Source organism: Ammodytes marinus (assembly GCF_949987685.1).
Source record: "Ammodytes marinus genome assembly, chromosome: 2".
In the NCBI taxonomy this organism is placed as follows: domain Eukaryota; kingdom Metazoa; phylum Chordata; class Actinopteri; order Uranoscopiformes; family Ammodytidae; genus Ammodytes; species Ammodytes marinus.
Window position 1 is genome coordinate 18,120,357 of NC_137231.1, and position 26,002 is coordinate 18,146,358.

The 26,002-nt window shown below is 40.4% G+C and overlaps 2 protein-coding genes across 2 annotated transcripts in view; both read left to right on the plus strand.

Moving 5' to 3' along the window:
- Window positions 1-142: 142 nt before the first annotated feature.
- On the plus strand, window positions 143-11,526 carry atp6v0a2b (ATPase H+ transporting V0 subunit a2b). Its single transcript, XM_080048061.1, has 20 exons — window positions 143-662; window positions 1,049-1,127; window positions 1,526-1,623; window positions 1,844-1,981; window positions 2,160-2,257; window positions 2,963-3,089; window positions 4,077-4,159; window positions 4,268-4,361; window positions 5,295-5,507; window positions 5,960-6,110; window positions 6,232-6,371; window positions 6,483-6,640; window positions 6,849-6,939; window positions 8,055-8,173; window positions 8,265-8,475; window positions 8,569-8,688; window positions 8,833-8,952; window positions 9,073-9,190; window positions 9,489-9,660; window positions 9,771-11,526. The coding sequence occupies exons 1-20, from the start codon at window positions 546-548 to the stop codon at window positions 9,871-9,873; spliced, it is 2,550 nt and encodes an 849-aa protein (XP_079904187.1). The 5' UTR covers window positions 143-545; the 3' UTR covers window positions 9,874-11,526.
- A 941-nt stretch (window positions 11,527-12,467) lies between these two features.
- dnah10 (dynein axonemal heavy chain 10) overlaps window positions 12,468-26,002 on the plus strand; it is a gene marked incomplete at both ends in the record, with an annotated part of 30,062 nt that continues 16,527 nt past the window's right edge. The window contains 36 exons of the mRNA XM_080035105.1: window positions 12,468-12,696; window positions 13,075-13,172; window positions 13,329-13,437; window positions 13,520-13,635; window positions 13,780-13,978; window positions 14,384-14,541; window positions 14,775-15,005; window positions 15,214-15,404; window positions 15,582-15,780; window positions 15,890-16,084; window positions 16,250-16,420; window positions 16,530-16,706; window positions 16,816-16,935; window positions 17,087-17,253; window positions 17,354-17,505; window positions 17,623-17,787; window positions 17,878-18,085; window positions 18,205-18,361; window positions 18,451-18,930; window positions 19,023-19,181; window positions 19,284-19,400; window positions 19,489-19,591; window positions 19,700-19,878; window positions 19,988-20,199; window positions 20,355-20,511; window positions 20,640-20,873; window positions 20,955-21,077; window positions 21,172-21,405; window positions 21,492-21,715; window positions 21,871-22,140; window positions 22,235-22,418; window positions 22,558-22,692; window positions 24,606-24,758; window positions 24,954-25,142; window positions 25,347-25,493; window positions 25,764-25,955. Of these exons, the coding sequence (XP_079891231.1) occupies window positions 12,468-12,696; window positions 13,075-13,172; window positions 13,329-13,437; window positions 13,520-13,635; window positions 13,780-13,978; window positions 14,384-14,541; window positions 14,775-15,005; window positions 15,214-15,404; window positions 15,582-15,780; window positions 15,890-16,084; window positions 16,250-16,420; window positions 16,530-16,706; window positions 16,816-16,935; window positions 17,087-17,253; window positions 17,354-17,505; window positions 17,623-17,787; window positions 17,878-18,085; window positions 18,205-18,361; window positions 18,451-18,930; window positions 19,023-19,181; window positions 19,284-19,400; window positions 19,489-19,591; window positions 19,700-19,878; window positions 19,988-20,199; window positions 20,355-20,511; window positions 20,640-20,873; window positions 20,955-21,077; window positions 21,172-21,405; window positions 21,492-21,715; window positions 21,871-22,140; window positions 22,235-22,418; window positions 22,558-22,692; window positions 24,606-24,758; window positions 24,954-25,142; window positions 25,347-25,493; window positions 25,764-25,955 (6,534 nt within the window). The remainder of the gene's footprint in view (window positions 12,697-13,074; window positions 13,173-13,328; window positions 13,438-13,519; window positions 13,636-13,779; window positions 13,979-14,383; window positions 14,542-14,774; window positions 15,006-15,213; window positions 15,405-15,581; window positions 15,781-15,889; window positions 16,085-16,249; window positions 16,421-16,529; window positions 16,707-16,815; window positions 16,936-17,086; window positions 17,254-17,353; window positions 17,506-17,622; window positions 17,788-17,877; window positions 18,086-18,204; window positions 18,362-18,450; window positions 18,931-19,022; window positions 19,182-19,283; window positions 19,401-19,488; window positions 19,592-19,699; window positions 19,879-19,987; window positions 20,200-20,354; window positions 20,512-20,639; window positions 20,874-20,954; window positions 21,078-21,171; window positions 21,406-21,491; window positions 21,716-21,870; window positions 22,141-22,234; window positions 22,419-22,557; window positions 22,693-24,605; window positions 24,759-24,953; window positions 25,143-25,346; window positions 25,494-25,763; window positions 25,956-26,002) is intronic.

Genomic DNA, 26,002 nt, shown 5'->3' on the forward strand with positions numbered 1-26,002 from the left:
TTCAGACGACGTTGAGGGCGTAAAGTCAGCACAGGCCTGTGTAATCTTTTGCGTAGTGCGCATACTCCAGGGGGACGTGGTTATTGGTCAAATGTAAAATCGCCGCTGTGGAAGTTGGACGTATTCAACAGTGTGAGCTGAAGTGACGTGTAGTACTATGGATACGGGAAGCGGACCTCTACTCAAACTTCTTAAACTATCATGTGAACAGTTGTGACTGCATGTTTGGATGTGCTACGCCAGCGGCCTTAATTTCTTCATAGTTTCGGATTTAACTTCGACGAAGCAAGTTTTATGATCGGAGACGTAACAACAAAGCGCTCACCGGCTAGCCCACTAGCTAACAGAGGCAACCTCTGTGGGAACGATAGCTAACTCAAGTGTCCCGTATGCGAGTCAATTGTTATGTTGTCACCACGGCCACAACATGAGAAGCACCAAGAAAGAGTTGACTGACCGCCGTTGACGAAATACAGTTTCACAGAAACCGCACAAGTTAGCTCGCTAATATTAGCACGTCGTTGTGAGGAGGCAGACCTGTCAAAATGAGCTCTCTGCTCCGAGGAGAGGAGATGTGCCTGGCCCAGCTGTTTCTGCAGTCTGGATCGGCGTACGACTGCATCAATGAACTTGGAGAACTGGGGCTTGTCGAGTTCAGAGACGTAAGTACCGAAGTTGCCTCTGCTGAAGCTCACACAGTCTGGTTTTAACTTTGAAAGTGTTCTCTCGAGTTTGCTATCATCGGAAGCACTGACTGGACAAAGTGCTGTTTGTTATCCTGGGTTTATAGCTCAGGCATGCCAACGCAGATTGTGTTACGTTGATCAAAGCAGACGTGGCAATCTTTCTCACAAAAGGCAAACGTCCTCAACACCCCATATAGATCATAGTCGTGGAAAAATGCTGCTGTAAAAGTGTCCCCTACAGTGAGTTTTATGACCGTGTGTGTCCTCCTGGAGATAGTGGTATGGTGTATCAATGATGAGTGAGAATGAGGGTTGTTAATCATTCAAACCTTGACTGAATGTGTCTGTTGCACCTGTTTCAGCTCAATCCCAGTGTCAACGCATTCCAGCGGAAACATGTCAACGAGATCAAAAAATGTGAAGAGATGGAGAGGATCCTTGGTAAGTGTATGATATGTCTTTTAATTGTAACTGTAGTCTCAGTCAAGCTTTTGGTTTAGGAAACCCAATTGTTTTGCCCCGGACAGGAGTATTAATACAAGGCTGTGATGGGATTGTAGAAGCGAAGCAAGAATACATGATGAAGCTAGAAGGCCCTGTCACTGTATTTGACTGAGAGCCTGCTGGTTGCAGTCTCGAGAAATGTCAGCTGGTTGTAGATTTAGTTGAATGAAATGCCATCCTCGGTTAACTTAACCTTTCATTATTACGTTAAGAGAAGAAGGTAACAAACTCTTGTCTTTGCTTCAAACCCAGTGTCAAGGAAAGGCTGGGCATGCTATTTGGAGTATTGATCATCTTTTTGTGTCTTAGAAAATACTGCTCTTTGTTTCTTACAGGATACCTTCTGAGGGAAGTCAAGAAAGCAGATATTTCACTGCCAGAGGGAGAAGTCAACCCAGTTGCTCCTTTACCCAAACACGTCATGGGTATAATGGTTAGTGACTTGTTGCTTATGTATCATCATTTATATTTGAATCGAATATGATAGTATTCCTATATTCCAGTATTTCTAAACCAATTGGTGAGTGAATGCCACTGTAACTCAACTTTTACTTCGTTCTGCTCACGTCAGTGGAAAGTTGGTGGATTACTTCCCAAATGTATTTTGTCATATGTTATTATATCCCTGACTGTGTGTATGTGTGTGTTCACAGGAGCAGCTGCAAAGGCTAGAAGTGGAACTAGGTGAAGTCACCAGGAATAAAGAGAAGCTGCAGAAGAATCTGCTGGAGCTCACAGAGTACACGCACATGCTGCGCATCACCCGCAGCTTCGTACAGAGAACCTCTGAGGTTAGTGCTTCATCCCGTCAGGTAGCTGGATTTCTTTACAGTCACATTTTCGTTGCTGCTGTCTTGTCTTGTTCATACAGCAGATAATGGCTGGACACAAAATGGTCGTTTAAATGTGCTCTTTGATTTGTTTTTGATTCTTCTTCTTTACTCCCCTGCATCCTGTCCTCTCTTTTAGCGAGAGCCGCTCCAGGCACAGTACGAGGAGTTTCCCTTCCTAGAAAAAGACACAATGATGGACTACAGCAGCATGCAGAGGCTAGGGGCCAAACTGGGGTGAGTGGTGAACTTTTGCTAGCCATATCAGCTTTATTTGATTCATTTTGTAGTTGATAGTAGGCAGCTGGTCGGATCATGTGAGTGGAATAATGGGTGGTTTTCAAGCCACAACAATATTATCATGAGGAAAAGGGAAATGGTTTGCACATTTGCTGCCATTCATTCAAAGAGAGTTTAAAATGAGGCAAGCTGCACTTTTATTTTTCCGATCAATAGTTTTCTGTGTCCGTTCTCTCGCACATTACTCCTCTCTCTCAGTGACAAACTTTGTGCGCAGTTCACACACACACAAACGGGCAAGAAATTCGCAAGTCTCAATAACTGAAATGCAGCTGTGGCTCTTTGTCGTCAACTTTCTGCTCATACAAAACCTTATTCTTAGTTTGTTTAATCTTGGCTTTAGTATGAATGACTCACAGGAGAAAGAGAGACATCACGTAGCAGTCACTACAATAGTGTAATGCGACGTGTCAGTAAGCGTGTTCACACGTGCAAACACATACAGTTTCCCTCATTAATATCTTCCAAATGTATTTACCCAGATAAACATTTATTGTGGCTGGTAATTTGTGGAAGATGAACTTATGAAATGTTATTGGGATTTATTTTTAATGATATCACTAGTGTGAAGTTAAACATTTGTGGTCCCTAAAAGTCACATATGTTCAGATGGTGTTTAACGTTGTCCTTGTTCTCTTGCAGTTTCATCTCTGGGCTCATTCAGAGGGTGAAGATTGAGGCCTTTGAGCGGATGCTTTGGAGAGTTTGCAAAGGCTACACCATCCTGAGCTATGCCGAGGTCGAGGAGTATCTGGAAGATCCCGACTCGGTAGGTTTTCTTCAAAGCTTACCTTTTCCCTGATTTGCGCTAAAGTTCAATTACATCTTGTCTGCATGACAGTGTGTTGTAAAAATATGAAAAGAAGAAGAAACGGAACAAGCATTTGCACAGAAAACATGTCGTCATCTGTCTTCCCAAGTTGGGTTCCTGTCTAGATGCAAGATTTGTTGCAACAAGACAATAAAAACTTAACTCCTTTAACTCATTTAAATTTGATCCACTTACTTTAAATCAGCTTTGGCCCTCATCCAAGAAATGCTTTGAAGAGCAGACTGGATCTTAACGTCTGTGTCTGCACATGATAAGGAATTTTGTGTGAAAATCATTGTTTTATTATTTCCGTACTTTTGTTGTTGTTGTTGTTTTTTAGATTTAAATTGGTGTGCAACTAAAACAGTTTAATTAGTTGATACAACGAACAGTTGACTATGTTCTGTGCCCTGTTTAAGGCCATGTATAGTTTGTGTTTTCAACTTTTAAAATGTATAACAGAAGTTTAGCAATAGAAAAAAAGAACATTCTTTAAGCTTGATATTAGATGGTGCATGCATTTAAATATCACTCAACATATAATAGTCACTCCTTTTTCAGTGCGGCCACAGTGGAGTTCAAAAAGAAACATTGCAGTGTATTGTCGAGCATTGAAAATGACGTTGGTGAAGCCGTTGTGAAGTCTGCCAGTGTTATGATCTTGTCTTTTCAAATTGAGGGACAGCACTAATCCAATTAACTACTTCCTCTGCTTGACCAGGGGAAAGGCATGCAGGGCTGTCACTGATCAGTGATGGAATGTCAGGGCAAACTTTCATTCACGGAAAATCAGGAACATTTCCAAGTGTGTGTGACCTGTATGAGAAGTAGAGGCCTGACATTGAGCTAAAAAAAAGAAAATGTGGTCCCCGGGAGAACCGTTTTACAAGCAAATATAACTACACATTTTTGGTTAATTTTTATGAAACGTATTTCTGTCTTTAGGGTGAGCCAACCAAAAGCGTGGTGTTCCTGATCTCTTACTGGGGAGACCAAATTGGCCAGAAAGTAAAGAAGATCTGTGACTGGTAGTTATTTTACAATATTAATATTATATACAATATCATTATTATTATTGTTTTTTGTCTACTAGTAGAAGTAGTGAGTTGTGAATAACATACATTTTCCCTCCATAGCTACCACTGTCACGTGTATCCATATCCCAGTAGCAATGAGGAGAGGAATGATGTTGTGGAAGGACTCAAAACTCGCATACAGGACTTGCACACAGTACGTCTTACGTTTTTACAAATAATCGAATTATGCAGATGTTTAATAAGTGACAGAAAAAGTTGTCGGAATGTTTTTCTATATTTCAATAAATGTTAACTTGTAAATGTGTTTGCTGTCACCTTCCTGTTAACATATAAGGTATAACCCCCCCGCTTGTGTTGGGTATTAAGATATCGGAATACAACATTTTTCAATACAAGCTTGCTGAATTTCTTGTGTTTCCAAGGGGCCCTTTTTGTGGTCAAAGAATGAAAAAGCTAACATTTTTAATGGCTGATTTATTTTCTGAAAGATTAACCCACTTTGTCTTCTTGTGAGCCAGTCCTGGCAGCCACAGGGTCTGTAAAGTCTCTGTCTGGGGCACTGCACTGTGAATCATTTGACTGTGACTGAGAAATAGATTTGCACTCACCCCCTGCAGCACATGATCAACATGAGGCCTCAGCTGAACAGTTTTTTCTCCTCCTCATGCTTCATTCTTAACTTTGTCTGCCTCTCGTTTATTTCTCTGTTAACTCTCCATACATATTTTAGAAATATAAATATAAAAGACAATTTTTTTTTTTAAATTAACCCCTTTTTTAAGTCTTAACGGTGCAGTATGTTACTTGACTGTATCAGAGAAATAAAAAAATTCTTAGGAAAATTGGATCCGTGGAACACTGTTTGAAGTTAGAAAGCTACCTGAAAAGTGACTGTTTTACAGTGTTTGAACTATATTCTAGTCTTACGTTTGGTTCCAGGTGCCTCACAATCATTTTGTTTTGATTTATGATGATAGAACTACTAAGAATTAGGTGTAAAGATAATGTCTGCCGGCTCTAAAAACGAGAACAAATCTCCCTCACCTAAAACTGCATAGTGCACCTTTAAATAACTGTTTTATATAACGCGCTAGATTAACAGTCCTGTCCGCTTTACTGTGTCCAGGTACTTCACCGGACAGAGGACTACCTGAGACAGGTTCTGATTAAAGCTTCAGAATCCGTCTACACCTGGGTCATTCAGGTCAAGAAGATGAAGGCCATCTACTACATTCTGAACCTTTGTAGCTTTGATGTCACCAACAAGTGTCTGATCGCTGAGGTGTGGTGTCCTGTCGATGACATTCCCACCCTGCGGAGGGCGCTGGAGGAAGGATCGGTGAGGAAAACCTTTGGCCTCACTGCAGGCCTCTTTTTCTTTCTTTTTTTACTCAAATTGCTTCAGGAACTGGGGTATAATCATAACGTATCATATCTTAACATAGCAAGTACTACATCCTTTTTATTTTGCCAAGTTTAACATAAGATATATATTGTTTTTTTTACATGACTTGGCAAGGAGACTGAATGGCCTCGGTTGGTTCAGTTTGCAGAATGAGGAGTGTTGGTTTGGGATAATGACGTACATAGGTGCAATAACGCGAATAACTGCTCCTAAAGAGGTTTATTAATCAACAGTGTCTCTCATGATTACATTAAGCCAAAACCACTGAACCTTTTTTGATGATTTGCATATGTTGCCTACTTTTTTACAGTGCGTATTTAAATATTTGAAGGTGACGTAAGTTTGTGGTAAAATGCTGACATTTTGTTTCCATTTTGATATTTCAGAGAAAAAGCGGAGCAACAGTTCCCTCCTTTGTCAATCGTATCCCCACCAACGACACTCCCCCCACCCTGATAAAGACCAACAAATTTACCTCTGGCTTCCAGAACATTGTTGATGCCTATGGCGTGGGGACCTACAGGGAAGTTAACCCTGGTGAGTGGGATCCTTTGTGTTTGTGTGATCGATTGATTTTTTATATATCATTTAAAAAATCTTTCTATGATCCATTTACAATTTAACTTTTTCTGCTATTCATCTTTTATACATGTTTTAGCTCCTTTCACAATCATCACCTTCCCATTCCTGTTTGCTGTGATGTTCGGCGACCTGGGTCATGGAGCCATCATGGCTGGTTTTGCTTTCTGGATGGTGCTGTACGAGAATAACCGCAAACTTAAAAACACCAGGAATGAGGTGAGTAAGCTTTAAAAACAAAACCTGATGCTCATTTTAAGGCTAACCCCAGCACATGAAATGTGTCAGAAGTGTAACCAACTGAGCAATTTATGTGTAATACACCTGTAGATCTGGAACACATTCTTTGAGGGGCGTTACATCATCCTGATGATGGGCCTCTTCTCCATCTACACTGGCCTGATATACAATGACTGCTTCTCAAAGTCCATAAACATCTTTCAGTCTGGCTGGAGTGTGAAGGCCATGATTGACGCAGGAGTGTGGAAGTGAGTATTTCATGACGTGAAGGACTTTGTAACATAAAACACAGCTAAGAAGGCCCAGAAATGCACCAAAACTAAATTTACTGTGGAGACATTTTAATGAGCTACCTATTCTTGTATGTGTTCTGAAGATGTAAATATAAGATTTGTTAATTGGTTTCGCAATGACACACATTTAACCCACACTGGTGGTTTTATTTGTGCCTAACAGGGATGTCGACATCCGTGGGAATAAATTTCTCACTCTGGATCCAAATGTTACGGGTGTTTTCAGAGGACCGTACCCTCTGGGAATCGACCCTGTAAGTGGACATGATACTTCCTTGTATACATAGATTTTATCGTTTCGCATAGTGTTGGCAGTTTGCACGTCACTGATTCTTCACTGAACAAGATGTAACATCCATGAATAACAGAAGTGGCACATTAGTCTTTACTTTACAGAACAAAGTATTTTTTAACATACAATATTGGTTGTGACACACACAAAAACAATAAAGAGGTTACAATGAAAATATCAAAGATGCAACTTATGACATTAAGACATGGTCAACATGTGAAACCATTAATAGTTCATCTTAACTTTTCAATCAAATTAAGGATTTTCTGAAACAGTCAATTCCTGTTTGACATATCTAATCACATTTTTTCTAGATGCAAAACATTCCTAGCTCCTTCAGCCACATATTAAATCTTCAGGGGGCACACAAGGTATTTGTAATTGAGCGATTATGGAATGGCGTTTTACAGTTAACTTACATTTCGGTTAAAGAGCTTTTAGATGCACTGGCCTCACATTTTCTCTGCTGCTAGTCATTCCAAAACTCATTGTATTGGCTAATAATACTAATTAACAATCCGATGCAGTGTAGTTTAAAGGCTTAATACATCGCCCAGTAGAAATGATAAGAATCATTGTATATTTGCTGGGCACCATGCTATTGAGATTTGAGTTTTTCATACCAGAACATTTTAATAAATATTATTCAAGAAGGGATATGAAATTCTAGTAATATAGTAAAATCATATCCGTAGATCTTACCAACCAGGAAGATGGAGAACCCATCACTGTGGAGCAGTCCTGTCTGGTGCTGATACAGTCAATTGGATCAGTGCAATGTTATTAAAAACAGCAGTTTGCTTGATAAGCAGTAATTTTCCCCACACACAGACACACGTTGTGTGGTTAAAAGAAATGAGGTCGGATTCTTGGAATAAAGTTATTAAATCACTAGGGTAAAAATGATTATAAGATTCCCTCCACAAACAATGGTGGCATCCTTACATGGCTTAAATAATGAGCATAACACACATTGATATTGTTTTTGTGAGTTTTAACAGCATTATAGAGTTGATCTTTTTCCAATGAAAAAAAAACCCGTCGTATAACAGCACATGTCGTTTTTCTGTTGTAAAGATTTGGAACTTGGCATCCAACCGCCTCACATTTCTGAACTCCTATAAGATGAAGATGTCAGTGATACTGGGTATCATACACATGAGCTTCGGGGTCATCCTCAGCACCTTCAATCACTTGTAGGTACCAGTTTGTTTATTTTTATTTGACCTTTTGAAGCCCTTTAATGTTAATAATAATAACCTGCCTTATTTTTGTTATCAAAAACAGGCACTTTAGGAAAAAGCACAACCTGTACTTGGTATTTCTCCCTGAGCTCCTGTTCCTGCTCTGCCTGTTTGGCTACCTGGTGTTCATGATCATCTACAAGTGGCTGGTCTTTTCTGCAAAGGACTCCAGACATGCCCCGAGCATCCTCATCCATTTCATTAACATGTTCCTCATGCAGGGTGATGCCACACAGCCCCTCTACCCCGGACAGGTCAGTAGCTTAAACCACGCCCTCACCACTTACAGATGTCACTAAGGACAGATCATAACGATATATAATGCAAAATTGATTTGTCTCTTCCAGACTGGCCTGCAGGTGTTCTTGTTGGTTGTTGCTCTTCTTTCAGTGCCTGTCATGCTCCTCGGGAAACCCCTCTACCTTTATTGGCTTCACAATGGCAGCCAGCGCATTGGAATGTACAGGGTGAGAGTTTTGATATGCATGTCTGCCTGTGAAATGTGTGCATCAAAGTAATGTTTGTTCTCTGACAAACTGTACTGTTTCTCTGTAAATATGCAATTCTGATTCGATGAAACTCTGGAACTGCGTTTCTATTGGTGTTCTCAGGGATACGAGCGTGTGCGGCGTAACAGTGAAGACGAGCTCTACCTGATGAGTGCTCATGACATGGAGGAGGGCAGCAGTCACAACGATCTCTCTACTAGCGGAGAATGTCCCACAGAAGTGGTCAGTACCACAGCATTACCCAACCCGTTCATCTTAAAACTTACTTATAACCAACCCTTTTTGTTTTTTTGTGTTTTGTTTCTGTCACTGATGCTGAGTTTTGTTTTGTTGTTTTAATAGTTTGACTTTGGAGATGAGCTTCTGCATCAGTCCATCCATACTATAGAGTATTGCCTAGGTTGCATCTCTAACACAGCCTCCTATCTAAGGCTCTGGGCTCTGAGTCTGGCACATGCCCGTGAGTATGATGTTTTGCAGCATAACATTCTGGTAGTTTGTCCCTCCTTTAAACATGTGTGAGCAAACCTTGAAGTAAGTTTATCAATTTATAAATAACTTGAGGGAATTAGAATGTCTTGTTACAAATCATTTGTCCACTCTTCCACAATTTACTTTTGTTCTTGTGTATACCCATGAATAGTATAAAAGTATAAAATGTATTGTAATGCACAGTGGTAAGGTGCATAGCTTTCATCTCTGTTTGTTTTACCTGCCTAAATGGATGGAGCCCATGTTCTATTCCTCCTTTTATATAGAGCTATCAGAGGTGCTGTGGACTATGGTGATGCGAGTAGGACTACGAATGGACACCGTTGTCGGGGTTTTATTTCTGGTACCTGTGTTTGGCATTTTTGCCGTTCTCACTGTGTCCATCCTGCTGGTAATGGAGGGTCTGTCTGCATTCCTTCATGCCCTCCGACTGCACTGGTAAGATAACAGTGACCATTAAAGTAACGTATCATGTCATTGACAGGGACAACATGCTATGAATTATCTCACTGTTTTATATTCATAGCAGCATTTGCTTTCTTTCTCAGGGTGGAGTTTCAAAATAAGTTCTACAGTGGGACTGGGATCAAGTTTTGCCCCTTTTCCTTCTCGCTAATGCCCTCCAGCTTCGAGAATGATGGCTTACTGTGAAGGCACTATCCGGTAATACTGTAAGGTGGTTAACAGAGCCAAAACAAGCCAGTGGGGTCCTGTGCTTAGAAAGACAGATTCCAGAGATATCATGAGGTGATCTTTTTAACGTATGTCATATGAAGAAAGTGTATGGTGGCTGGTGAGCTTCTCAAACTTTGGACTTAAAAAGCTGCCCACCTCAACAGTGTAAAGAATAGAAACCACAGCAGAGTGTGACTGTTTTCTGAAATGTACGTATCAAAGGGTATTTTTTTACCAGGTTGCCCTCTCTGCAGAGAGTTGTACACTTTAAACCATCAGTTCTCTTATTAGGCATTTGTTGTTAGCCTTTGTTGATGTCACTTGTATCGAGACCACATGCCAAGAGAAAAAAAGTGTAAAAGATATGTGATTTTGGGATGAGTTGTGTGTAGTTATTTTTGTCATTAATGTTGGACATAATAGTGTAAATTAATTGTTATTTTTGACTTATCTTTTCATTGTGTTTTACCATAAGCAAATCTTATTTCCATTCATTGGGCAGTGAGCCGCCTTTCAGTAACATAGTTCTTGCTCAATGTGTTGTTGCACTGACTGCCTTACAGAAGTACAACCCAATGACAGCATACTGTATTCTTACTTTGTGGTACCAAAACCACTGCAAAGGATTTTTGACTTTTCAGTATTGAAAAGTGCTCGGGCAGGTGTGTGATGAGATGTGTGTATATACTTTTACAGAATTATTTTTTAATTTATTATATTTTTAAAAAGTTGCATCAAAATTAAAGATGAATGTCAATGGGATATGATTTTTACTTTAATGCATTCACAGTGGTGCCTATGCATCTGCCATTTACTGTTCGACTTAACATTCCATTAATGGAAAATCCTTCATTAGTTGACTCAGCTCTGCTGGTCAGGAGCCCCTTGCTTTGAAAGATCCTGTATTCCATATCTATGTTTAGCACAGTCTTAAGGCTGTATTACATTTTATTAGAAGACTAAAATCAGGTATTGGTATTATTTGCAAATGTTTTGAATTTGTCACTGTTGACTGGGTATTCTATTTTTCAAGGGAAGGAGTCTTTATTGTCATTAAAATGTCTGCACTTTTTCAATGGCAACAATTTGCATGACCTTGTGTGTCACGTTTTAACAGTGGGGTCAACATTTTTATTATACAAGTGTCACTCACTCACTTTTTTACTGGGCAGAGTGATGTTTGATTTGCAACTATGTGCCTACTAGTTAACACTGAATTATTTTATGTGTTGGAGGGGGGGGAGAGGTTTTTGTTTTCTTGTAATGCAGCCCTATTCTTGAGGTTAATTTTACCATTGAAAATCATCCGTTTTTCACTAACAAACACTCCATGGTCTTTTTCTTTTGAAAATCATCCTGATGTCAATAATAAATTGTATTTGTTTGAGTTGTAACTGGCAGACTAAATGCATGGAAGTTAACACCAATACTTTTGACAGCTTCACTTCATGGAGCAGTGTTTTACATTTTAAATATATTTAAGAGCTTTCAGCACAATATAATCAAATTCATAAACTTAAATCTGGGAAGGTGGCCTTATGCTTCTTCTTAAAAGTTTCTTTATTTTGATGCTATTTGTATTAAATGTACTGTACATACAAATACAGGTACTTTGACTTCAAAGCCTTGGTGCACTATGCTGGAAAAGGAATTGCAAGAAAAGATGCATTTTGTATGACTTTTATGAAATCCATTGTCTGAAACAGTAATGGTCCATATATGTACATCTCTTATTCATAAACTGATCATTGATATGTCAATTAAAGCAGATGATAAAATAAATAATTTGATTGATCAGTTTTTGATAACTTATATAGCACCCCATTAATAGCAGAGTAATACAAACATAAACATTTATGAAATTTAAAGAAATACACATGGAAACCAACAAACGACATGCACTATGCTGATATTTACTATTAAAACGGGCTCAGATAAACCTGGCTGGGTGTGTTGAAAAATTTTATTTAAAAAAAAAAATTTAAAATAGTAATTTAGGCCTATGGGAGAGAGAAGTCTAATAGAGGCCTGATAATAAAAAATATATTAGATAAGCATTAAAAAATCTAATCTTTTTTTAACTTGCATGTAAAAAAAACTATAAATTATGTAGCCTGTGCGTTATGTATGCATTGCATTATAATTTTACCACTTTTTATTGTCTAAAGTAATTTTGATGAGACAATTTGTTGATAATTTTCCATTATTTACCTAATTGATTTTATGCATTCTGAACATCGATAATGTCATCAATGTGCAGCTAGGGAGCCATCATGTCAACTTCACATATTGATAAATAATTTACTTCAGATTCTTGGCTTGGCCATATCTCTATTCAGAACACAGATAGCCGCCTTCCAGTCTTCACTCTGGGCACACTCATGAGCGCGAGACGTTTGACCGTTCCCATAGCAACGGAAGGCCCCTACAAAAAGATAGTTGTGAAAGCAACTGGCAACAGCAAGTTAATGTTGACACCGTTTCAAATGGCGACAGGTGTAACCAGAAAATAATTGCGTTCTTTTTTGTTTTTTATTTTCCAAATATTAACGTAATGCTAGTTGAAAAATATGGTCCACGACGATTTACGAGTGGAGTGGATCCGACAGCGCATATGTGCCGGATTGAATTTACCGGACGGTTCCAACTGTTTCGACGAACTTCTCATTCGGAGAGATGGAGAAGAAGAGGAGAAAATTATCCGCTTTTTGAACGTCGTCTCGGAGGAAGACTCTCCCTCCTGTCTTCTGTTTTTCAAAATCATAAGAGAGGAAGAAATTGAAGTAGAAGTTCCTGTCGGTAAATTGACACCAGCATAGATAGACTGTAAAGAAAAGAAAAAAAAGTCGATACAGGTGTAGCAGCAGTTCGTGTCACTCTTGTAGCTATCAAACAATATGATATAAAACCTATTGTAGCCAGCTAATTAGCATACGTTAGAGTCACAGTAACCTCCAAGCATCTGGATGAAAGGGTTAATTATCTTGTAGAAAGTGTACCTCTGTGATCCGAATACTAGCCTATATGCCACAGCAATACATTAGAGGCAAACACTAGTCCTAGAGAAGGTGTAGAAAGTGTGAAAGAGACCGTTTTTTTTAGTAGAATTGTTTGAATTTTTGTCATGGTATATGTCGATAATAATACTGCATCTAACTACAACTTTTATAACCTCAGACAAGAGACAAGATAGAGACTCTGCAGATCCTAATAACACATCCTTGACCCAATGTGGAGCAGAGAGCTCAGACTCAGATGAAAACAGCCCCAGCCATGTGAGATCAAACTTTTAATTCTTACCTGCTTGTCTTAAATTGTGGCTATGTAGTATGTGTGCCACATATTCTTATTATTAATTGAGAGTTTTTAAAACTCTAAAAGAAAAAGAAAGACATTTTTTTTAAACCCATGTCTGGTTTCGTGTTTTTCAGATGACTGAGCTTCAAGTGGTCTATCACACAGACCTTCATGTGGCAGTGAACGAATACCCTGAAAGGTTTTTGAAATCCCGCGTCTTCTACTTTCTCAGGAACACAAAGGGTGAGACGATGGTTCGGTATCATTCACAAATGAGCATGTTCAAAGGGATTATCCAAGTGTTTATAATTTGTCTTCCAAACAGAGACCATGGTCGAACCACTGGACATGAATGAGGCCAGTGTCGTGATGCCCGGGCTATTTGACACTGGCCTGCAGGATGGACACCCACTTCTTGTGCTGCAGAGCGATCTTGCCAATGTAAGTGTAAAACAATTCAAAAACAATCAGGCCAAAACTTAATGTAACAACACATTACGAGAAAAACTGTCCACAACATCAACCATGTATAATGTGTCTAGTTTTTTTAATAAAGAACATTGTTTTGACTGGTTCTCTTGTCAGGTGTACCTACCCTTGCTCAGTGCTCACCAGATGAAAATGACTGGTGCAGGTTATCAAGGGGGGGAGGCTAGTGGAGAAGGTGAAGGGGAGGGTCCAGAGAAGTCAAAGGGACAATGCACGATTCGGGATGAGTTGCTCAACAGGGCGTACAAGTATTTGGGAATGGTCAACACAACTCTCCAACACCTCCAGATTCAAGGTTTGTTTTTATTAGATACAACAAGGGCTCTTTTTTATTTATTTAAGGCAATTATCAGTATTTTACTGTTAAAAAAAGCTTTAAAAAAAGGTTACCATTTTATTGAACATTGCAATATAACCAGCAACCTCCTTGAAATTCTACATTATTCCCTCACTTTATGAAAAATATTTTGAGCTATGCCTGCCATGAGAGAACTTTGTTTACTGCTAAAGGTAAAGAGTTTCCTGCAGCTGGAAATTATGCAGGGGCATTTTCCCTTCCCTTTTGATGCATGGGAAGATAAAACACACATTTTGGCTGGGTTACAATTAGTGGACAATCCTCCTGTTTATGCTTATTTTTAATGCTTATTTATGTGTCATTATAACCAATACACTCTAAAGATCTGTCTCTTTGTTGCAGATGACATTACGCTGGACATCCCTGACCTTGACCTGGAGCCGGAGGTGGATGTACTGCTTTCCAATCCAGAGATGGTGGAGAAGTTGGAGCAGTGTGTGATGAACTGGCAGACTCAGATTACCATTGTTATTGAGGAGCAGCTAAACAAAAAGCCACAGGTTTGTGACTCCCGATAGTCTGAGTTTAAACTCAGGCCGGCTTAGTTATGTCACAGCTAAACATCTTGAGCAGAAGGACCTGGGGTCAAGTATCATTGCTGCTACTTGAAATATTACCAAGAAATAAAATCCCTGTCAGCTCAAAATTAAATAAGTAGCTAAAAGAAAGCATAAAACATAAACAGTGAAATCCCTAGACCATTGTGAAACATTCACTTTCCATTCTCCTCCAGGCACCCGGCCCTATGGCTGAGATATTTTTTTGGCAGGAGCGTACATCCATCCTGAGTGCGCTGAGTGAGCAACTGAAATTACCCATGGTAAAGAAGATCTTGGACGTGATGACCAAAGCAGATGCAGGCGTTGTTCAGACCCTGGATGGAACGGTTGCTGAACTTACTAAATACCGCGTGGAGGCTGACGATAATTTACGCTTCCTTAGCACACTGGAAAGATACTTCTTGGTGAATCCTTTAATAAATGCATTACCGCTGAACATTTTTCACATTGACTTAATTTCTTGGTTAATAACAATGAAGAGTGTTACTACCAATAACTAGTCGTTTACACTAAAATTCTTGCCAAGAATATTTTTTGATCTAATAAGCGACTACAGAGTGTTTCTGTTATTCTCACCATCCCTAATATCAAACTTACTTGTGTCTGTGGTAGAATCTGGCTACTGGAGCAAATTTGGGTGTTATCCTGGAGGTGATTCGTCCTCTGATGAACAGCCTGCAGATTGTGTGGATAATCTCGTGCCACTATAACACAAACGAGCGTATGGTGCCCCTGATGGAGCGTATTGCCTGGCAGCTGTGTGAACGTGTGGATCAAGTAATTGATGTCCACACAATATTCAAGTATGTGTGTGAATACATTTAAATTTCACGTTGGCGGTTCAGATCTTAGATACTTACCTTTAAATGTATACTTCTATAATGTCAACATTGGTCAGCATTTACTCCCAATCCATCATCCTATATGTAGGTAGTCTTGTGGTTTCAGTGTAACTTTACAATGTTCTGTGCCTTGGACAGAGACACAAGGGAAGTGGCCAAATCCAAGGTGCATGATGCTAAGCAGGTTCTGGACCAGTGGAAGTCCTCCTACTTTGAGGTGCGCGCTGAAATTGAAGAATCAGGCAGGAATCAACGCTGGGAATTTGACCGCAAGAGACTGTTTGAGAGGACTGAATATATGGCTTCCGTATGCCAGGACCTGTACAATGTTTTGCAGGTCAGTGTACATACACTCCATAAATACTGACCTGTCACTCAGTTTCTGGACATGTGTACAAAAAGCAACTCAGTTTGAAAAATAAAATTGTTATCTTTTTGTCGTGCAGATTTTGGAGGAGTTCTATAACATCTTTGGTCCAGAGTTGAAAGGTGTAACCGGTGACCCTAAACGCATCGATGAAGTACTGTGCCGAGTAGATAGTCTGGTTTTGCCTATTGAGGAAGTCAGTTTTAATCCTTTCAACATCTGTAAGATGAGCAGCTGGAAAGTGATCATGCAAGACTTCGACACCATGGTTCAGGTGGGTTCAGAATATCTAGAAATAATAAATTGTGAAAATGTTAGCAATTCAATTAAGCATGTCTATGTAGGTGTCAGTTTGCAGTGCACCAATTAAATTGCTCAATTTTCTGCGGGCTGGACCTCAGTTATCAAGCTGATTCACTTTCTACATGTGTCTGTTCAGGCTATTGAGGTAGAGGCCATCAACATCATTGATCAGTCTTTCAAGACCCTGCGCTCTTCAGCTGCTGCCTTCAGCATGCTCCTAAAATTCAAACACATCCGCTCAAGAAAGGCTATCAACAACCATTTGATGAGAAAGTTTAATGACATCTTGGCTCAGTATTGCAAAGAGGTACTGTATTGTAGAAAACAGAGGAAAGTTGATGTTTGACTAATAGAGTGAGCATGGTCTGCCACAAGCATTTCCGTGGAATGCCTAAGTCTTTTCATCTTTGTTGTAGGTGGACAACATACGGGAAATCTTTGAGGCAAAGAAGGACAAACCACCACTTAATAAGAATGAACCTCCTGTGGCAGGGGCCATGAGATGGGTGCGATTTCTCTTCCATCGCCTCAAACACACTATCCTTCCCTTTCTGGAAGTGCCAGAGATGATGGAGAGTGAAGAGAGTAAAGTGGTGAGTTACTTCAGTGTTGCACAGCTGCAAAGCACTGTTAATATTAATCTGTTTGATCACGAAAATGTTATTGAAAGTCTTTACGTGACTTTTGTTGCAATTTGCTCAGGCTAAGGACAAGTACACGGAAATGGCAGTGGAGATGAGGGACTATGGTTCGAGGAAGTATGAGCATTGGATGAATCAGACAGAACTCAACTTGCAATTGTACATGAAAAGATCACTCTTGGTCAGTGAAATCAAAAACCAGGAAAATCTAGTACGTCTCTTTCACTGTTTACTCACTTATACTTTACTTCAGTACTGTGCAAAATATAGATAACCAGATTTTTTATAACTCTCAAATTCCCTCCATTTGTTTTGATTTTCCTCATTGGCAGGATGTCCCACAAATTGAAATCAACCATCAGAAGAGTGTACGATATGTTGTAAACTATGCTCCAGAGATCAAGGAAATCATTTCTGAGTCAAACAACCTTGTGTCCCTGGGCTACTCTGTGCCTTATCAGGCTCAAAATGTTGCTCTACAGGAGCACAAATACATCAGGTAATGATACTCACCTGCACCTGAATACAGAGTTTAAACCAAACCACAAAACCACTGGTTGATTTAATCCCTGGCCTGACCGGTTTCAAACTTGTTTCAGGTATGTTGATGGTCTGCAAAACCTTGTCACCCGCTACCATGCTGTGATGGACAGCCTGAGTGAGGCAAAGTTCCTTATGCTAGCTCAACAGATCAAAGTGGTCAAAATCGAGATGCAATTTGGATGCAAAAGACTAAACTGGAATTCTTTAGGTATGGGGGCTTCCAAAGGCTGAAATCTCTATCTAATCAAATTCATTCACACTTTTGGTCTGATGAAATTAGTTATGTCTGTTAAATTGAAATCACTCAAAATGCGCTTGGATTTAGGTATCACCGACTTCATCAACCGAGGCATTCAGACTGTCTCTAAGTTTGAGGCAGTTGTCAATCAGATTCTGAAAAATGAGAGGGATATTGAGGCCAAGTTGCAATCCATGGTGATGGCCAATTTACTGAAATGTCCAGTCCCAGATAAAGAAAACGACTTACCAGGTACAGCTGATAGAGGGATATTATTTATTGGATATAGTAATTATATAGTTAAAACGGTCTCTCACTGACTTAATTGCATGTTTCTTCAAGGTGTTAAGGAGTTCTGTGAACGTATTGAGCGAGAGCGGGCCAAGACTGTGAATTTGCTGAGTAGGAAGTATGCTGACATTGGACCCCTCATCACCAAGACAGAGCATTTGATCATGGAAACCAGCACTGGGAAAGCCAAATGTATGGTGGATTATTACATGTACTGGGAGCGCAAGGTGCTAGACTCCCTCATAAAGATGGTGCTGAGGTACTGGCATAATGTTAATGTTGAAGTTTGTGAGCACTAATAATCTCTGCTCCTTTGAAATACAAACCTAAATCAGGGTCAACCATTGTAACATTGCTCTTGTTGATTTCCACAATAAGGAACATTCAGGCCTTCAACATGGTGCTTATGAGAGGCACCCCTCTTTTCCAAATTGATGCCATCCTGTCTGCCCCTAAGATTGTGTTGCAGCCCCAAAGCAGTGAGATCTACTGGCTGATCATGCAGTGTATAAAAGACTGTGTAGAGAGCACCAAGGTGAGATCATTATGATTCTCTTATGTATCACTGAAACATATTTGAATTATATAACAGTCCTTGATTCTGCCTCTATTTGTATGTTTCAGCTCTTTGTGCGTTGGATGCGTGGCACCTGCATTGAGTGCCCTCAACAACGTATGAGTGGTGAAGACGAACTGGTGACATTTAGCTTCCACAGTGACGTGTGGCAGAATCCTCAGATAAATGAGACCGCCATGACAGTGTCCCAGAATGTCCAGCGGCTGCTATTCTCTCTGGATCGGTACCTCAACCACTGGAAACGCTATCGGCCCCTTTGGGAAAGGAACAAAACCATTGTCAATGAAAAGTTTGTCGCAAGGAAACCATCCTGTGTCATGTTTGACGATAAACTGCAGTTCCTCTCTCGTATCAATCAGGAGGTAATGCTGGAGCCTCAGTTTAAGACTGAGCACATCATCCATCTAAACCTGGAGCCCCTGGCTCTCACAGTGCGGGAGACCGCTGAGTCCTGGATCAGTTCTTTAGGTAGCCTGCTCAACAAGCCTACCAAAGAGGATCTTTTCAACTTGAGAGAGGAACTCATGGTATTGAATTCTGCTACACTATTTGTTTCATGTGTAGTAGTAGATTTGAATCTTATACAGTGATTAATCCTTATGGTTATTTTCTAAAACAGGAACACTCTACCAAGCTGAAACAGAGCCCTGATACTTTTGAAGACCTGAAGTCTGTCCTACGCACCATTGCAGACATTAGGGACATTTCTCTAGACGTGGAGATGAGATTTCTTGATATCGCAGAAAGATACAGAACACTGGCCATGTACAAAGTGGAGGTACTGTGTGTTTAATGTTGAATCCTTGTCCCCTTCAAATCATATGTTGATATTGTTTTCTTTGTTGATGTGTTTGTGCTCTATACTATTTTCCATCTCCAGGTTGGAGAGGATGAACTAGAGCTGGTGGCCAGTATTGGCCAGTATTGGACTGACCTGGTTAAAGAATCTAGAGAGGTGGATCGAGGTCTGACAGATGTTAAGAAATCATTTACTAAGGTAACACCTCAAATCCACACAATTTTCTTGAAACAGAAAGGTACAGTTTACATGTCTCTAATTATTCTCCCTCCATAACACTACACAGATTACAGGGGAGAAGGTTGGAGAGTTTAAGCAGGAGTTGTCCATCTTTGCTGAAAGTTTCAACATGCATGGTCCGGGAGCTGTGGGAGATGATTTGGAGAAAGGTACTTGTGCACATGAACCCTGCCTTTAGTTGTTATATTCAGAACAATAATAATTGGTGTTAAATCGTCAAGTGTAGTTGAGGAACCTCTCTCTTCTGTTTTTTGCAGGACTGAGCATTCTGGGAACCTATGAGGCTGACCTTGCCAAGATAGTGGCAGGACGTCAGGAGCTAGCTAACGCTGAGAAGCTGTTGGACCTAAAAGTCACAGGGTACCCAGACGTTTCCAGCATGCAGAAGGACATGAATGGCTTGAGACAGATATATGACGTCTATAAAGCACAAAAGGTCAGATGTGGGGGCCGGGTTAACAATTAAAATTGCATATTTTGGACACATTTCTTTTAATTCTGGTCAACATGGTTTTTCCATTATTTTTTGTGTTTGTCCCTCATAGGATGCAAAGGCAGAGTGGTCTCAGACATTGTGGGTGGATTTGAACATCCAGCTGCTACAGGATGGTATTGAGGGTTTCATCAAACGCTTGAGGATGCTGCCCAAAGACGTGCGGGCGTTACCTGTGGCCTTCTTCCTAGAGGCACGCATGAAGGAGTTCAGAGAGTCTCTGCCTCTTCTGCTGGACCTCAAGAATGAAGCCCTAAGAGACAGGTCAGTCTGCAGATTGACACCAGAACCTTACTGGAATAAATCTGACACCCAAATGAAAATGTCAATAAATAGCACCATGAATGTGTTAAAGTGTATTCGGACAAGATCCAGTGAAACACTGTGAACAATGTAACATGTTAAATTTGGGACTGCAGACACTGGAAGGAACTGATGGCAAGGACCGGTACTAGCTTCGAGATGAACGCTGAAACCTTCACTCTGGAGAACATGTTTGCTATGCAGTTGAACAAATATGGAGATGTCATAGGTGACACTGTGACCTCTGCTGTCAAAGAGCTCAGTATTGAGAAGGCAAGTGTCCATCTAAGATCATTATCTCAAACTGTCAAGATCAGTTGTATAATTTTACTGGTGAAGTCATAAACACTCATAATAAATATTATTCATTTGTATGTCTGCGTGTGTGTGTGTACTTCCAGGGAGTGAAGGAAGTGGTGGAGACCTGGGAAAACATGAAGTTTAGTGTGCTGCCCTATTTTAAAGGCACCCAGGAACGTGGTTCTATTCTGGGTGCAGTGGATGAGATCCTGCTGAATGTGGACAACGATGCCATGAACTTGCAGAGCATGGCGGGCAGTCGTTTTGTTGGACCTTTCCTTGGCCCAATACAACAGTGGGAAAAAGACCTTTCCAATATCAGTGAGACCATAGAGGTCAGAGAAAGCAGCCAATTCTCCCATTCAACTTTTTTCTGATCCATAAAATCCCCTATTGAAAAAATATTTCTTGCACAGGTTTGGTTGCTTGTACAACGAAAATGGATGTACCTGGAGAGCATTTTCATTGGTGGAGACATTAGCACGCAGTTGCCCGAGGAAGCCAAGAAATTTGATATCATTGACAAAAAGTTTAAAGAAGTGAGTGTTGCCATAACATTGGCCCGATGCAATAAAAGTTATCTGTTTCCTGACACCTCAACATAATATCGTCTTCTCAATTTGTTTTTTTAAGATAATGGGTGACACAGTGAGGGGTCCAAGCATAAAGAGGTGTTGCCTGGTTCCCAACCGGCTAACAGACCTGCAGGCCCTGAGTGATGGTCTAGAGAGGTGCCAGAAGAGTCTCAACGACTACCTCGACTCCAAGCGGAACGCCTTTCCTCGCTTCTTCTTCATCTCCGATGATGAACTGCTCAGCATTCTGGGGAGCAGTGACCATACCTGTGTCCAGGAACACGTGATCAAGGTAGATGAGTGATGAGGATGGTCACAGCTTTCCATGTGTGTGAAACATTTTCCAAGAGATTTTTTTCTCTGCTTTTGTTCCACAAGATGTATGACAACATCGCAGCTCTGAGGTTTGATGTGGAAAGCAATGGGGAGCCAGTAGCTGGAGCCATGGTGTCCGCTGAGGGTGAGGTGATGGAGCTGAAGACGCCCATCTCAGTGGAGGGCAGGGTGGAGGAGTGGATGACGGGGATATTTCTGGAGATGAGGCGGACTAACAGACTTATCACAAAGGAAGCAATCTTCCGCTACTGTGAAGACAGGTGCAGGTGTGTGTTGATACTACATGTGTGTGAGCAGTTTTGCCATTGTATATGTATGTGTTTGTGTGTGTGTGTGTGTGTGTGTGTGTGTGTGTGTGTGTGTGTGTGTGTGTGTGTGTAAAAACAAGCCACAGTTAATTTGTCTTTCCAATGTCTCTCAGGGTGGATTGGATGTTGCTGTACCAGGGCATGGTGGTGTTGGCTGCAAATCAAGTGTGGTGGACCTGGGAGGTAGAGGATGTCTTTAAAAATGTCAAGAAAGGAGAGAAGCTCGCACTGAAGGTCTATGCTAAGAAAATGCACAAGCAGATTAATGAGCTGGTAAAGCGCATCACACAACCGATGAAGATGAATGACAGACGAAAGATAAACACTGTTCTTATCATCGATGTCCATGCAAGAGATATTGTAGACAGCTTTGTACTGAACAGGTAAACTTGACCTTTGCCAGTTTGAACTTTGTTTGTCGTACATTTTCACTTTGACGGTAAACCTGAAACTAACTAAATTGTGTTCTCTTTCCAGTATAATGGACGCAAGAGAGTTTGAGTGGGAAAGCCAATTACGATTCTACTGGGTCCGGGATATTGACAACCTATGTGTGCGCCAGTGCAGTGCTTCGTTCTCTTATGGCTATGAATACATGGGGCTGAACGGTCGATTGGTTATAACTCCACTGACCGATCGAATCTACCTCACCCTCACACAGGTCTGAGAAACTTTGCAAATTTGTATCAACCAAATAAATGAATGAATCACCCAAGCAGACATGTGTAAAGTGTTCTGTATGCTTGTTTTGACAACAGGATGTCTGTACATATTTGTGGGTTTGTATTTTTGTGATGTAGGCCCTCTCCATGTACCTGGGTGGAGCTCCTGCTGGACCGGCTGGTACAGGAAAGACAGAGTCCACCAAAGATCTGGCCAAAGCTTTAGGCCTACTCTGTGTTGTTACAAATTGCGGCGAAGGCATGGACTACATGGTAAGAAGCGCACACTTCACACTATTGTTATATGATTTTTTATTTTTTAGTTACATCAAGTATTGAGGGCCCGTAACTTATTGTTATCCACCATACTTTTTCTCATTATTACTTCCGTGGTTTTTCTAGCTCTATCGCCTCCCACACCGTAATGCGCAGAAATTCAAAAAATGTCACAGAACGTGCGCCCCCACCCCACGGGGTGTGCTATTATACAGTTTTTGGATTGTCCACAAGGTGGCACTGTTATTAAGCCCCGACTGAAAAAAGTTTGCCCCTCACACCGTAACTCCGATTGACTTGACATTTCTCACACATGTACACTTGAGGGTACTCTACAAAAAGCCTCTGGGACCATATAAGTCCGTCCATGAATATTGTTCGCTAATTAACTTAAACTGAAAAACATATTTTTAACAACAACTTGGCAAATTTTACTGTATCAACGCCACATTTCACACAAACCTTTGGGGGACTAACATACACATGTCCATAAAAGATTAGTAGGATAGCTTGAAAAACATGGCCGCCATTGACCAAAACATTTACTAAGGATCGGGGCTTAGCAGCTAATTGGCCATAACTCATTGACCATAGGTCCTATCATCATAAAACCACGGATGCGGGGCTGGCGGTCCGCGCCGGGGGGCCCGTACTTTTAAAATCTCTGCTGGATTTTCTAGTTATTATTTTTCTTCAGTACGTTTTTTGGCAAATCTTCAGCTATAACTATTCAAATACCAAAATGTTGGTACTTTTGGACTTCTTTCAAAATTTTTGTAACTTTTTAACTATTTAAAATAATCAGCTTTTTAACAATTTTTTAAAAGAAGATTTAACATGGAAGTGGATGGGAGCTGCCTTCAAATCCTCTAAAACTTCCTCCTTTGAAATGCTACTCCTCTGGCATAATTTTAGCTACACACTCCATTCAACATGTCAACAAGTCACAAGACATTAGACTATAACCAAATTACTTTTCTTCTTGAAATATTTTATACATTTTGAATACGGACAATTTAAGTTTAATGCTCTTTTCAGCGTCTTTTGGACTTTATAATGGGTGTGTATTGCGTTCCTTAGAGTGCATGATGTCACCCACTCTAGCTCTGCTGTCGTTCCTGCTTCTTCAAAATATTTTCATCTTCAACTCCACCTTTAACTTCTCACAAACAATATATATATCAAAACATTGACAAATCTGTCACCTTTCAGCTCATATGCTTACCTTAGCATATTAGGGACTCTGCCAAAAAATTGAAATTTTATGTTTTGAAACTGTGTTTTCTCTGTCATTTTTAGCTTTATCCACATGAATCCCATATGTACATCTTCAGCTAAGCCCCATGGTGCTCACAGTTCAAACATTTTAACAATGTGACCTACAGAATTTATGCTTTGGTGTTTTGTTCGACTAGTTCTGCAGTTCTCTCCTACAATGACTAAGCGTGTTTAGGCCCAATGTACAGTAATGGCCGACTGTGCCTGTCTCTCAACTACCACTACCAATTGTACAACCTATACTACTATTTAAGCACTTTAATGTCTTCAATTATCTTCAACACCTTTCCCTTCAGCAATTCCTTTCAGCTTTGTGTTTCAGTTCATTTGACATTCCTGCATTTTCAGCACTATATTCAGCTCCTTTAACATTTCTGCATTATTTGCACTATTTTGCAGCTCCTATTCAGCATCATTTTTCATTGCACATTTTCCAACTTTTTCATATCTTTATACTCATTCAGCCATCCAGTTTAGCGCTAGTTTTTTCAGCCTCCAGTATACACACGCATTTTCTTCTCGAAATGCTTTTTCTAGTTTTACATTTGAGCTCTCTGCTGGACAAAGTGGCCACTCTCATTTTTAGTTGTCAGTAACTTCTTACCTTAAATTTATTTTTTCTTTGTGTGCAGGCTATGGGTAAGATCTTCTCTGGCCTTGCCCAGTGTGGAGCTTGGGGCTGCTTCGATGAGTTCAATCGCATCGATGCATCTGTGTTGTCAGTCATCTCCTCCCAAATCCAGACTATCCGCAATGCTCTCATATTGCACCTTAAAAGGTTTCAGGTATGTCCTATGTGGTAATTCAGAACCAATAATGAATACATCAGAAATGATTCATATGAATTCAAAGACATTTGACAAAGATTGCAGGTTATGTAACTTGTGATATTTCAAGTTTACAGCTGAAATAACCTCTATGCAGAAAATGTGTTGACATATATTCCTCCTAAACCACCTCCTTCTCACTATGGACATCAGTTTGAAGGGCAAGAGATAGCCCTGGACGAGCGCATAGGGATTTTCATCACCATGAACCCAGGTTATGCAGGACGCACGGAACTGCCAGAGTCAGTCAAGGCCCTCTTCAGGCCTGTGGTGGTCATTGTGCCTGACCTGCAGATGATTTGTGAGATCATGCTCTTTTCTGAGGGCTTCCTATATGCCAAGGTGAGGGATGCATATGAGGTCTCATCCTTAAAAATGTACCATGAACCATGTGTATGCAATATTACTCTTACCTAAACAATTTATTTGGAGATCTCAGTACACACATGGAAAAAACTGTAAGTCTGCACAGCAAACTGTTAATGGCTCACCTACACATGTGTAGTTCTTATGGAACGTTTTTATTTATTCCTTTTGCGAATTCAGGTGCTGGCAAAGAAGATGACAGTATTGTATAAGCTGGCTCGTGAGCAGCTGTCCAAACAGTCTCATTATGACTTTGGCCTGCGAGCACTGAAATCTGTCCTAGTGATGGCAGGAGAGCTGAAGAGAGGATCACCAGACCTCTGTGAGGTATAGAACAAAGGCCATTTTGAATAGAGAATGTTACATTCAATATGGAACAAAGGCGGTATTAATTTGTGACCCTTTGAAAAAACAATAAAAAGTAATAAGTGAGAAGTCACTTAAATCAAAGATCATAATTGGCTGGGTGATCTTCCCTGAAAAACGTAGAGGTTGATTTGGTATGGCATTTTCCACTGTTATCCTTGTGACTATATTTATCATGTTCTTTTATTTTTAGATTTTTAAAAGTTTTGTTGTCTTTTGTCACATTGACAGGATGTAGTGTTGATGCGCGCTCTCAGGGACATGAACCTGCCAAAGTTTGTGTTTGAGGATGTGCCTCTGTTCCTCGGGCTGATCTCAGATCTGTTCCCTGGGCTGGACTGCCCTCGGGTTCGCTATCCCAACTTCAATGATGCTGTGGAGCAGAACCTGGAGGATAACAAATATCTCATACTGGCTAACCAGGTGTGCCATGGGTTAAATATTAGATTCTCTCCCACGCAACTTAAAGA

Excerpts from the sequence above, each read along its gene's own strand:
- atp6v0a2b (XM_080048061.1), top strand. The coding sequence starts at position 546 with ATGAGCTCTCTGCTCCGAGGAGAGGAGATGTGCCTGGCCCAGCTGTTT. Across the intron at positions 4,160-4,267 it reads GTAAAGAAGATCTGTGACTG|CTACCACTGTCACGTGTATC; the intron begins GTAGTTATTTTA and ends TTCCCTCCATAG. Across the intron at positions 6,641-6,848 it reads ATTGACGCAGGAGTGTGGAA|GGATGTCGACATCCGTGGGA; the intron begins GTGAGTATTTCA and ends TGTGCCTAACAG.